We start from the raw sequence: 12,421 nt of genomic DNA on the forward strand, positions 1-12,421 counted from the left end.
AAAAATCTTTGAATACATTTTTTAAGCCACCAGGAAATTTGATTATGGAATGAGTAACAGACATCAAGGAATTGCTGTTTCTGTTCTATGTGAGAATGGTACTGTGGTTCTGTAAGAAAAATGTCCTTTCTAAATGATTTTAAGATGTATTATTCTGTAAGTAAACCTACTTCATAAGAGGTTAATCAGTGTATCTGCCTAAATGTTTGTAACATCAAAGCCTCAGCTCTTTTAAGTCCACACATGCAATTAAAAAATAATTTACTATATTTCGGAATACTTCTTCATATGTTAGAGGACACATCCTGAAGAATGTAGAAGTGAAAACGATAATGTGGGGATTTGCTAACTTTTAAAAGGAAAAGGGGCGTCTGGGTGGCTCAGTTGGTTGAGCGTCTGACTTCAGCTCAGGTCATAATCTCACGGTTCCTGAGTTCGAGCCCCGCGTCAGGCTCTGAGCTGAAAGCTCAGAGCCTGGAGCCTACTTCGGATTCTGTGTCTCCCTCTCTCTCTGCCCCTCCCCTGCTTGTGCTCTCTTTCTCTCTCTCAAAAATAAATAAACACGAAAAAAAATTTTTTTAAGAAAAGGAAAAATAACCAAATATAGAAAGATACTGACAATTATTGAATCTGGATGATTGGGTATATAGGAGCTTGCTGTATAACATTTTCTTCTTCAAAAAAACTTTTTTAAGTTTATTTATTTTTGAGAGAGAGACAGAGAGAGCTGGGGAGGGGCAGAGAGAGAGAGGGAGAGAGAGAATCCGAAGCAGGCTCTACACTGTCAGCGCGGAGCCCAATGTGAGGCACGTACCCACAAACCATGAAATCATGACCTTAGCTGAAACCAACAGTTGGGACTCTTAACCCACTGAGCCACCCAGGGGCCCCTAATGTTTTCTCTGAAAATATTTTTCATTAAAATGAAAACACAATCGTTAAGACTCAAGGGTTGTAGCAAGAGCAGGCAGTTTATGGCAGGGCCCGCCACCCACACGCTGGCCTCCCAGCTCACAAGGCCTCCCCCCCCCCCCCCCCACCGAGGGAGCCAGCAGGGGGCCTACCTTTGCTGCACAACCTCCAGGTCCTCCAGGCGCTCAGGCAGGGCCAGCCCATTGAGCCACTGCTCCTTCTCCTCCACCCACAGCCCACAGGCCCCGGCCTCGCTGAGCATGGTGTAGAGCGCCAGGGCTGCCTCCAGGGCCCGCGCTCGTTCGCCTGCCCGGGCCTGCAGCTCCTCGTAGTGCCGCTCCAGCGTGGGCACCCTGCCCTGCACCTCGGGCGTGCGGCTCAGTGCAGGAGGCAGGGCTGCGGCCTGTTCCCTCAGGGCATCCAGGGCTGGCCGGTGGCTCCGGATCTCCTCCTCCAGGGCCCGATGCTGTCGGGCCAGGGCCTGCGTGGAGAACTCGTCGTGCCCCAGCTCGGGGCTGGACACCAGGCGCAGCGCGTCCACCAGCCAGGCCTCCATGTCGTTTGCGTCTGCCTGGAACTGGTAGAGGCTGGCGGCCTGGGCAAGCCGCTGAGCACGCTCCTCTGCCAGGGCCTCCAGCCGCTCCCACTGCGCTTGCAGCTCGGCTGTGCGGGCGGCGGCCTGGCCCGCCCCGGGATGGCCCTCTGCAACTAACTGCTGGCCCTGCTCCAGCGTAAGCTTCAAGGGCCCCAGCCGGCCGCTCATCTCGCCTCGCAGGGCTGTGTGTTTGTTGAGCAGGCGGAGGACGCCGGTCAGGTCCCGGCCAGTTTCTGCTGAGGCCAGCAGGTGCTGCTGCTCCCGAACCCAAGCCTCGGCCTCACCCACCTCCCAGAGGAAGCGCCAGAGGCGTCGGGACTCCTCCAGCCGGGCCCGCCGGGCCGCTGCTAACTCGCACAGCGCCTCGTAGCTCCGCTCCAGGGAGGCCACCCGCTCTGACACCAGCTGTGGGTCGCACGGCTTGTACTCTGAAAAGGTCAGAGTGGAGGGTTGAGAGCTGTGACTCAGCCACCCTGCGGCCTCTACCCATCCATGGTTACAAATCTCCACCCCCCCCCCCCCCCCACCTCTCAGGGCTCCCTCCCTAGCCCAGTCACCTACCATCCACCCCTCGTCCTTCCTGTCCCTGGTTTTCCCTGGCCTTGCTGCTTCAGTTCTTAATGTTCTCCTCCCCAGACCCTCCCTCCCCTTCTCCGCTCCCCCCACCAGCCCGTGTTCACCTTTCCCTGGGTCACAGAAGCGCAGTGCGGAGGCACTCACGGCCCGCACCCTCTCAGCCTGCACAGCGATGTCTGCCTCCACCAGCTCGTGCAGCTGCAGCAGGTCCTCCACTCCAGCCAGGTGCTTGCCCAGGTCGTGAGACTGCAGCCGGCCCTGCCGGGACAGGTGGCATGCCCATGGCTCTCCGAGGGCCACCCAGGACCCACCCCCCCGCCAGGCCTCTTTCAGTCCTGCCACTCACATGGGCTAATCTTGCTCCCTTTTCCTGGATCCACAGAACCTCCTAACCCCCTCTGTGGGGGGGCCTCTGGGTGTCTCACCCAGATGAGCCCACCTGCTCATGTGCGACAGCTCTCTCGCTCTCTCTCTCTCTCTCTCACACACACACACACACACACACACACACACACACACACACAGTGACACCCCAGCTCTGTCCAGGCTCCCTGGCCATTTTGTACTTAACTCCCCTCCTGTGGAACGACTTTCTTACCAAACCTTGCTCCTGAAATCTCTGTTCTGACTCATCTTCTCAGCCCCAGATTCTTGCCACCCTCCTGCGGTCATGGCTTGGTCCCCAGCACCCCAGCAACTTCAGTGTCTCTCCAGACCCAGCCTCATCCCCATCCCTTGCACAGGTCACTACACCACCTCTAACTGGCCCCTTGGCTCCCACTCTAGCTGCCCACGGTCCTCCTTCACCTCATGGTCAAGCTGACCTCTAAGAACATTAAGGCAGAATCGTGTCTCTCCTTTCCAAAACCTTCCAATCATTCTCAGTGCTTCATATGACTTTGAACAAAACTCATCCCCCTGAGCAGGCCTGGAAGGCCCTGGGTGAGCTCGCTGCTTCCACCCTTATCTCAGCCACTGCCCTCCTGCTCTCGCTGAACACGGCACGCCTGTGCAGGTCCAAGGCTGTTCCTTCTGCCTGGAACAGTGCCTGCTCCGATCTCCCTGTGCTGGCTCCTTCAGTTATTCTGCAATGGCATCTTCTCAGATGCCTTCCTGGACCAGTTTATAACATGACCCTGTTCAGTTTCCTCATGGGCTTTATGTCCGCCTGCTATTTTGTTTCTTGATAGGTTCGTGGAGTGTTTTGTTTTTTGTTTTGCTTTGTTTTGTTTTAAGTAGGCTGCATGCCCGATGTGGGGCTCGAACCCATGACCCTGAGGTCAAGAGTCACATGCTCTACCGACTGAGCCAACCAGGTGAGTCCGTGGGTTTTATCATCAGCCTCCTCCCACCAGAATGTGAGCCCTGTGCAGACGGGGCCCTGTTTGCTCTGTGCACCTGAATAGGGGTCAGGGCCCTGCGCGGAGACATACTCCACCAAGATGCGCCAAGGGAACAGGTCCCCAGTCACGCTGTCACTGCCCTGCTCATCTTCACCCCCAGCCCGCATCCCGCTGCTACCTTCATCTCTTCCATCCAGTCCATGAGGTAGAGCAGGTCCTGAAACACCTTCTGCAGCTCCAGGTTGAGAAGGAGCCGCTCCCGCCGGGCTGCCACCATCTGCCGCAGGAAGTCCCAGAGCCGCGCCACATTGTGCTGCCGCGCGGCAATGCGCTTGATGTCGTGGTAGCGCTCGGCGGCCAGCTCTGCGGCTACGGCATCCACAGCCTGCACCCGACCACTGTAGGCCACGATGTCCGTCTCAATGGCCTCGTGTTTCCGCACTGCTGCCTCGACGGCCGCCAGCTCCAGCCCAAAGTTGTCCTGAGGCAGAGGGCAGGCAGGGGAAGTTGAGGAGCTCAGGGCCACCACCTCTGCTCGCCAGTCCCTTCTGCTCCCCAGAGGGCTTCCACTGCAAGATGTCAACTTCGCAAGGTGGCTCTGTCTCATCCCTATCCTATCCCATCCTATCTCACTAGCCCTATCTCCAGCGCAAGCCTCTGGCCCCCCGTTCCAGGGATTCCTGGTCTTCTTATCCGTGCGATGGACTCCTGGTTTCATTAGCTCCCCATGTTGCAGGGCTCCTAATCCACCACTCGCTCTCCCATTTCTCCTGCCTGGCCTGCACAGGCCAAGAGCCCCCTGGGTTTTACCTGGGACACAAGGCGCTGGTTCTCACTAAGCCAGGTCTCCCGCATGGCGGCCTTGCGGTCGAAGCGGGCGGCCAGCTGCTCCAGCTTCTCCTGGCGGATCAGCTCGGTGCGCAGGGCCAGCTCACGCTCATGCTCAGCTTTCTCCAGCCGCTCCCAAGCCTGCGAGGTGGAGATGGGATTGGTGCAAAAGAACCAGGGCTCAGGAAGTGAGGGCGGGGAGGGATCATCAGGACCGAGGGCACACTATGAGTCCCACGGAAGCTCAGTCTGCTGGGTCTGTGGAATGGGGTCTGTGGAATGTAGTTGGTTAGACATTTGTGCGTGGAAGTATGAGAAGTGGGACGACGTGAGTGCCACGGAGCTGCGTGAAAGCTCATCTGCTTGTGGATGAGGACTGGAAAGGGACAGGGAACGGTGGAAACCCCTGGATTTGTTTGTGGTGGTGGGACCGCAGGTGAACCCTATTACTTACATTAATCTCACAACATTGTGAAAAAAAAGAAAGTAGAGACCGCGAACTCGGGGTATGCTGAACAAGATAAGGAACTAGGGTGTAATTTTATTATGTGCACTTGCACGGAGAGACAGACGGAGGAGGAAGGGGGGATGTGCAGGATGCACAGGAGGATGTGTGAGTCATATCTGTACCGGGGAGGGCCGTGGGGAGCCTGGACAAGTGTTCCAGTTGGGGTAGTGGGGGCTGGTGCCAGGGATGGGACATCGGTGGGACAGGAAGGGAGGCCGTGCACCTTGTTGATGTCAGAGATGAGCCGGCCCTCGCGGGGCGTATAGACCTTCTGATTGTTGGCCCGCAGCTTGCTCTGGATGGTGAAGAGCAGAACTTCCAAGTTCCCCTTCTCGGTGAACCTGAGGCAGGAGGCCAGGTTGGGGTCAAGGGCCACTTAGGCACAGGATCGCTTTACATCTCAAAATAAAGTGTCCTGGGTTGCTTTTCTTCTCATGAAAGCAATGCATGGTTTCAGTGCAAAGGCCAGAAAATATTGGTAGGCAAAAAGAACATAATTTTAGAGCAAATGAAACCCATACAGAAACGACCGGTTGCCCTTTGGCAGGCATGTGCTTCCTCTTCTTTTTTTGTACACAGGTGGGATTATATCAGAACCACACCTAATGTTGGCCAAGGACCCCCCCACTGTGAGCCAGGCCCTCTCATTTGGTTCTTACTATTATCCGCATTCTCTTATTATCCCCACTTTCTAGATGAGAAAACAGGCACAGGCAGGCTCAGTAAGATGCCCAATGCTCAGGACTGCTTGGTGGCAAAGCCAGGATTTGAACTCAGGTACTTTGAACCTGAACATTTAGCCGTTTGCTCCCTACTGTCTACAAATAAGCAGTTTTGTAAACTGCTTCTTCACCTATTTTTCATGAACGTCTTTTCATGTCAACAAATGCAGCTCTTCAACATTAATTTCAGTGGCTATCCCATGACTCATTTTGCTTTTACAAAGGTCAGGTTAGTGAACATCCTGGAAGCTATATCTTTGTTCAATGCCCAGAAGAGGCCTTTCTGGGTCAAAGGGCACACCTTAAATCATTCTTGGAATGTGTAGGAACAGATGTTTGCTGGATCAGTGTTCGTTCTGGAGCTGAAACACATTAACTCCGAAAAAGCTCAAAAACAGGAAAACAGAAGGTTTAGCATGCACGGTAGAGAACTGCCTAATGGCAATTCTGCACTTGAAAAAAAGCCAATTTCTAATATAGGTAAACAGTAAGAACCTTTGCAACGTGTAAGTCACCAGTCGCACACCCGTGTTGCTGGTTATGACCCGCCTGTCAGATCCAGTCCCCCTGGCCCTGAGCTGGAATAGGGTTCTGCAACACCCAGCCAGTAATCTTATCCGAGTGGATTGCACTGATTCTACTGCAGCAAGCATTCCTGCAGCATGATCTTTAAAAAATGGATAATCATTTAAAAAATTTATATTGGAATTGCTTCTGGCACTTTGAGCTGGGAGACATGAGCCTTCGCTGCATTTATGTCCTGCCAAATTTCCCTCCCAAAAGGCCCCCCTAATTTAGGCTCCTTCTCCCATGAGCATGGCTCAGGGCAGGCATGATGCTGCAGGGGGTGGTCCCCAGGCACCTACTTGGGTGGCTTCTCCACCGTGCGGTAGGAATTGAAGGACTGTAGCTGGTTCTGGACCCCGCTCAGGGAGTTGGCCAGCTGCCGGTCATTGAGGGTCACAATTGTTTGCTCAATCCACTGCAGCAGTTCTGAGGCCAGGGACTCGTACTTCTCTACCAGACGCTCTGCCTCCATGGCATGGTCCAGCACCTGTGAGACAGCGACATGGGGGGCCGGCCCACGGGGTCCCTGGCCCAGCCCCACAGCTCCGCCCTGTCTCTGCTTTAGGGGAGGAAGACCTCCAGGCCAGACCTCTGTGCTGACCGCCCCATGGTGGGGAATACCTTGCCAATCCTTTTGCCTTCCACAGCCAGGGCCTTCATCTTGGAGAAGTAGTGGTAGTAAGTAGCCACGTAAGTAATGATTGATTTCTCATCTGGCTGGTCCACATTCACATCTGAGAAAAAGGATCACCCAGGTCAGTCATGTATGCTTAGAGATCAGGAACCTGCCTCCCAGAAATCCACCTGCAGCTTGAATCACTCACCCCAGTCCCAGCCTCACCCCATCCCCAACCCTCCAAGACTGACCTCTTTCCAGTACCTCTCAGTACAAAATGACAAATAAATCCTTTGGACTAAAAGGGCATGCAAAAGCTAAGATTTTTTTTTTTCCCTCCTAGAAACAAGCAGAGGACAAAATTCAGAAGCCCAAGGAGGTTTTTACCCACTGTTTCCAGTGGAGACCAAAGTTAGTTGTTTAGGGGAAGAAAGGTAAGGAAAGAAACCATATTCCTGTCCGGGGATGGATCTTGTACTTAAGAACTGGAAAGATGTCTAAGAAGTCAATGGATTCAGGGGCAGCAAGACAGAGGGTACAAAGTAAGCTTCCTGCACCCAGGATGTTCAGAGGGACAGGCCCAGTGAGCCCCAGCAGTTCTCAGGGTCATCTTTGGGCATGGTCACGGCTATTTTCAACCTCAATCCCAAAGTTCAGCTATGGGTCCAAGGAGGCGAATGTCCTTGAGGCAAATCAGCTTCTACCACAAGGGCGAAGGCTGACTAAGACTTGAAATCCCTGGGTTCTATTAGGCAGATTCCATCCTGCCTAAAGGGAAGACTAGAGGACCAGCAGCCCTTTGACCACTTCTGAAAGCTCACAGGCAGGCAGGAACCACTGGAATCACCTCGTCAAGTTACAGGATACTTAGCTTTGCATAAATGTTCTTTATCATAGCTGTGCTTCTCAAATGCTCTCCCAGGATCCTACATTTGCTCTCCCTTTAACACCAGTTAGCTGTTGTCACTCTGGACTGAGAGGGACTGAGATGGGGCTACGGTGGGATGGAAAACAGGGAGAAAACAACCGAGACCCAAGTCTGTCCAGGGAGTTTAAGAAGGGGCGTTTCCAGCTGGGAAGCCCCTTGGCCCTTCTCTGCCTCCCTTTCCTGGAGGCACCAAGTCTGTTCTCTGCTATCCCAGATGTGGCTGAGCAAACAGGTCTGGAGTTTGACTCTCTGCTCCACCAGCTGTATGACCTTGGGAAAGTCACTTAACCCTGTTATAGGTCCCCATCTTCTCCTCCATAAATGGAGAATAATAACAGTACTGATTTCAAGGGGGTGTTGTGAGGATTAAATTAATTGAAGCATCAAGTGCAGTGCCAGGTACCAAATAAAAGCCTGGTGGCTATGGCCAGTCTCACCAGTGTTAATGTCAGAACCACAGAGGCCAGTCAGCAGGGGCTGCTGACTGTAAGGCCCATGTTTGGTGAGTCCTCAAGGTCATGCAACTTAGGGGCGCTGGGGTCGCTCAGTCGGTTAAGCACCCAACTTCGGCTCAGGTCATGATCTTGCAGTCTGTGGGTTCGAGCCCCGCGTTGGGCTCTGTGCTGACAGCTCAGAGCCTGGAGCCTGCTTTGGATTCTGTGTCTCCCTCTCTCTCTGCCCCTCCCCTGCTCACACTCTGTCTCTCTCTCTCTCTCTCAAAAATAAACATAAACATTAAAAATTTTTTTTAGAAAAAGGTCATGCAGCTTTATTTAGAACCCTAGAATTTTAGAATGAGAAGGGCCTTAGAGACCACATAGACCAATCTTCCCATATTAGAGATGAGGAAACTAAGCCACAGAGAGGCTAAGTGACTGGCTCTAGAGCTGGTCCATGGTGGAGCTGGGATGGAACTGTAGCCTAGGGCTCTTTCTGCCACAGGGTGGCACCTCTTCCCACAGCTTTTTTTTTTTTTTTTTTAAATTGAGATATAATTCTCATATCATAAAATCCACCCTTTTAAAGTATACTATTCAGGGGCGCCTGGGTGGCTCAGTCAGTTAAGTGTCCAACTTCAGCTCAGGTCATGATCTCACCGTTCGTGAGTTCGAGCCCCGCGGCGGGCTCTGTGCTGACAGCTCAGAGCCTGGAGCCTGCTTCAGATCTGTGTCTCCCTCTCTCTCTCTGCCCCTCCCCTGCTCGCACTCTATCTCTCTGTCTCAAAAATAAACATAAAATTTTTTTTTTTAATAAAAAAATATAAAGTATACTATTCATGGGGCGCCTGGGTGACTCAGTCAGTTAAGTGCCCGACTTCTGCTCAGGTCATGGTGGCATAGCTTGTGAGTTCGAGCCTGCGTTGGGCTCTGTGTTGACAGCTCAGAGCCCAGAGTCTGCTTCAAATTCTGTGTCTCCTTCTCTCTCTGCCCCTCCCCAGCTCATGCTCTGTCTCTCTCTCTCTCTCTCTCCTCCAAAAATAAATAAACATTTTTAAAAAATTAAAAATTAAGTATACTATTCAGCAGTTTTTACTATATTCACAAGGACGTGCAGCCCTCACCACTATCTATTCTGGAACATCACCCCCCAAAGGAAACCCCATATCCATTAGCAGTCACCTCCCATGCACACACCCCACCCCTCTGCCAGCCCCAGGCGCCCACTCATCATCTGCCTTCTATCTCTATCCCGCAGCGTCTTTGGTAGATCCCTCTGCCCCACCTTCAGGATCCAGCAGTTTCGTGAGCCCCAGCTCCTTCTCGGCCAGATTGAAAGCGTTTTGCAGATTGTAGTGTGCATTGCACTTCTTTAGTGACTCAAAATCCAGCAGATCCGGCCTGCAACCAGGGGGAATATAGAAGGCATTGGGAGCACATGAGCTCCTAAAGAGGAAAAGTAAAGCTACCCCTATTCTTTATCCTCATCACCAACTCCATTTTGTCCAGAACCAAGGACCCTAAACCCATACCCACCCATCCCTCCCCATCTCGGCTCCCATCCCTGCCCTCTGTGCATCGTGTTGCCCCCACATCCCAGCTCTTCTCTGAATGTTCATTCCTCATAACTGCCGGGTGGCCCATCTTACTGTTTGTGCGTGTGTGTGCCCCTAGGCCATGAACCAACCCGGCAGCTCGGGTGGGCTCGCTAACCCTGGCTCCTCACCGGTGTTTATGCACGATGGCGTTGAAGGCCAGACCATCTCTCCAGCTGGTGGTGAAGTTGTGCACGTTGACATTGGGATACCTATATACAGAGACCGGGACAAATGGTAAGTAGGGCCTAGCCCAGGTCTGCAACTCAACGATGGATCCCCAGCTAATGGGTCCTGGAGCCCAGGCCTCCTTTACCACACAGCCTTGGTGCATCCAACCCTCCAAGGCCATGGTCCCTGGGCAGCCTCACCCCGCGGTCTTCATCTGGCACCACAGCAGTAGGGCATCCTTGGCTGACTTCTTCTCCTTGTTGTCTTCTGTTTCCACACTGATGTCCTGGATCTAAGAAGGAGAGAAAGAAGATCCTCACTCTTTGAACAGGGGCTCCTGGAGTTATTGGAGATACTCAGAAATGTACAGCAGGAAACTGCTCTTTAGACTCCTGTGATAGGGGTGCAGGAACAGAGCCTGGGACCATTCCTCCTAGGCGAGTGACCACAAAACATTGGTTCAAAAGGATCTGAGGCATCAAGATGGGGTAAGATGTCAGAATAGTGGACGTTCCTCAAAACGAAGGTTGCTGCCTCCTCCCGGTGGGGACCCACGAGTGCCTGAGAGCAGGGTTTCAAGGGGGACACTGATGGAGTTCTGCTCAGGGCTGGGAGGAGCTGAAGAAGTTACACCCAGGGAGAAAGGGGACAACCAGGACAGTTGTGATGGCATTAGGACACTGGACTGCCTGTGCTCAGAGCATAAGGAACAGTACGGTGACTGTTTTAGGGAGGCAAGCAGAGTTTGAGACAGAGGAGTGGACCAATGACCAGGCCCCAAATGCAGTTCTCAAACTTTCAGGGGTGAAAGTTCAGTCTGTAAAATCTCCAGTCCCTTGTGGTCCAACATGTGGTCGTACTACATGTGACCAGTCAACAAACCGGGCCACAGGGAACTGGCCACAGAAGTTTGATAACACCCACACTGGTCTCTACTCTGTTTAAGGAGGAGAGTCCCTTGATCTGGGGCCTGGATATCACAGCAACCACAAAGTGCTATACAAGGTTCTAGACCCTTCCTGTTTATATCGATCATGCCAGGGACTGGCAGTGCCTGTCCACGGTACAGCACCAATGTGTGAAGCACATTCTGCGTGACACTCTGTGGGGTACCTGGAATCGAAGGATGATGGTCCAGACCAGCCCAAGGGTCAGACGGTGGTTTCCGTCCACAATGTCATGGGAGCCCATATTTTCCAAGTGCACTTTCTGCTCCTTCAGGAACTGTAGCGCCTTGTCCACGTTCTCCAGGCAGTGGATCCGCATGCGGCCTTTTGTGGGCTTTGGCTGTTGAGGGACAGAGGACACAATGACATGAATCCATGGGCCTCCTCCTCCTTCCCTCCTAGCCTTCCCAAGGCCCTCCTTTGCACACCTTCCCCATGACCCCCCTCAGGAACACAGGGACAGCCCTCAAGGCTGGGCCAGAGTTCACACAGCCAAAGCTGAGGTTCCAGATCAGGCTTGGGCAGATTAAGATTCCCAAGGGAATTAATTGCACCCAGAGTGGGTGGGAAAAGAAATGTTTTCAATGGGGCCACTGTTTCTGTCTCCATGAAGCAATGCTCCTATTTAATCCATGTAGCAAAGCCTCTCCAACTGAAACCATCCTCTGAGCAGACAACAGCCAACTGCTTTCCACTCTGTGCTGTCATTCCTCTCGAAGGGCAACTCCAAGTTTGTCCCCTTGCCCACTGTTTTTCGGGCTCCCTCCTCCTCTATGACCACAGCTTACCAGTGTCTCTCCTGAGAGCACCTCGAGGAGCCTCAGGAGGTTACGTCCGTCCCGGAGGTCGCTGTACAGGTCTCCCACCCGGCATGTCACCCGGGCCAGGTGTGAGTTCACCCACTTGGTGAAGGTTTTCTTCTGCACAGCTTCTCGCTCATCTGTGGCAGCGATATGGGGTCATTTCTAGCCTTCAAGTACAGTGCACCTGCTTCTAAATACCAGTTGACAGGGTTAGGGGCCTGGGGGTGCTTGAGAGACTGGAAGTGAGGTCGGGTATGCAGGAGGGGAAGGAAGGTGCCTGAGATGAAAATCACTAACTTCAAAGCAGGAAATAAAGAAAATGGAATGAGCTCATAAGGTAAAAAATAAAAATGAGAAAACAGGCTTTGAGAAGAAAGGATGAAAAGAATTAGAGGCAGTGAGACATACGGAGAAGGGCTAGGATCTGGGACCAGGGCTCTGTCCTGTAACAGTGGTGAAACACTGTTACTTCATCAGGGCCTCACTTTCCTTATCTGTAAAACGGGCATACTACTCGACTTTCTACTTCAACGGGTCACTACGTTGATTAAATGAGACAATGTATGTAAGAAGCTTGGCACACATGATGAGTTACTCCTTGATGAGTTACAGTTATCCAGGCATGATCTAACCCGAAGGAAAACCAGGACCAGCAGGAGGTGTGGCTGTTCTCTTTGGTGATGGACAAAGGAAAGGGCGTGGACTTAAATTACAGCAGCAGCAGCAGCAGCAGCAGCAGCAGCAGCAGCAGCGGCTCTTCCAAGTGGTCATTAGAAGGACATGACATTAGAGGCTGCGAGCCTCCTGAGTCAGCTTGTTCTCCTGGGATAATTTAAAGAAAAGACAGGCTACTCTACTTCTGGGGTGGGCTCA

At 52.8% G+C, this 12,421-nt stretch overlaps 1 protein-coding gene across 3 annotated transcripts in view; it reads right to left on the minus strand.

Annotated features, from left to right (window-relative positions):
- Positions 1-12,421, minus strand: part of SPTBN2 (spectrin beta, non-erythrocytic 2) — a 39,461-nt gene that overhangs the window by 16,482 nt on the left and 10,558 nt on the right. For all 3 annotated transcript variants that reach the window (XM_042958041.1, XM_042958042.1, XM_042958040.1), the window contains exons 3-14: positions 11,534-11,685; positions 10,912-11,085; positions 9,999-10,090; positions 9,759-9,839; positions 9,318-9,433; positions 6,673-6,785; positions 6,351-6,538; positions 4,986-5,103; positions 4,237-4,395; positions 3,605-3,907; positions 2,188-2,341; positions 1,065-1,935 (exon numbers count right to left, since the gene is read on the minus strand). In XM_042958041.1, the coding sequence (XP_042813975.1) occupies positions 1,065-1,935; positions 2,188-2,341; positions 3,605-3,907; positions 4,237-4,395; positions 4,986-5,103; positions 6,351-6,538; positions 6,673-6,785; positions 9,318-9,433; positions 9,759-9,839; positions 9,999-10,090; positions 10,912-11,085; positions 11,534-11,685 (2,521 nt within the window). The remainder of the gene's footprint in view (positions 1-1,064; positions 1,936-2,187; positions 2,342-3,604; positions 3,908-4,236; positions 4,396-4,985; positions 5,104-6,350; positions 6,539-6,672; positions 6,786-9,317; positions 9,434-9,758; positions 9,840-9,998; positions 10,091-10,911; positions 11,086-11,533; positions 11,686-12,421) is intronic.

Source organism: Panthera tigris, chromosome D1, assembly GCF_018350195.1.
Source record: "Panthera tigris isolate Pti1 chromosome D1, P.tigris_Pti1_mat1.1, whole genome shotgun sequence".
NCBI lineage: Eukaryota > Metazoa > Chordata > Mammalia > Carnivora > Felidae > Panthera > Panthera tigris.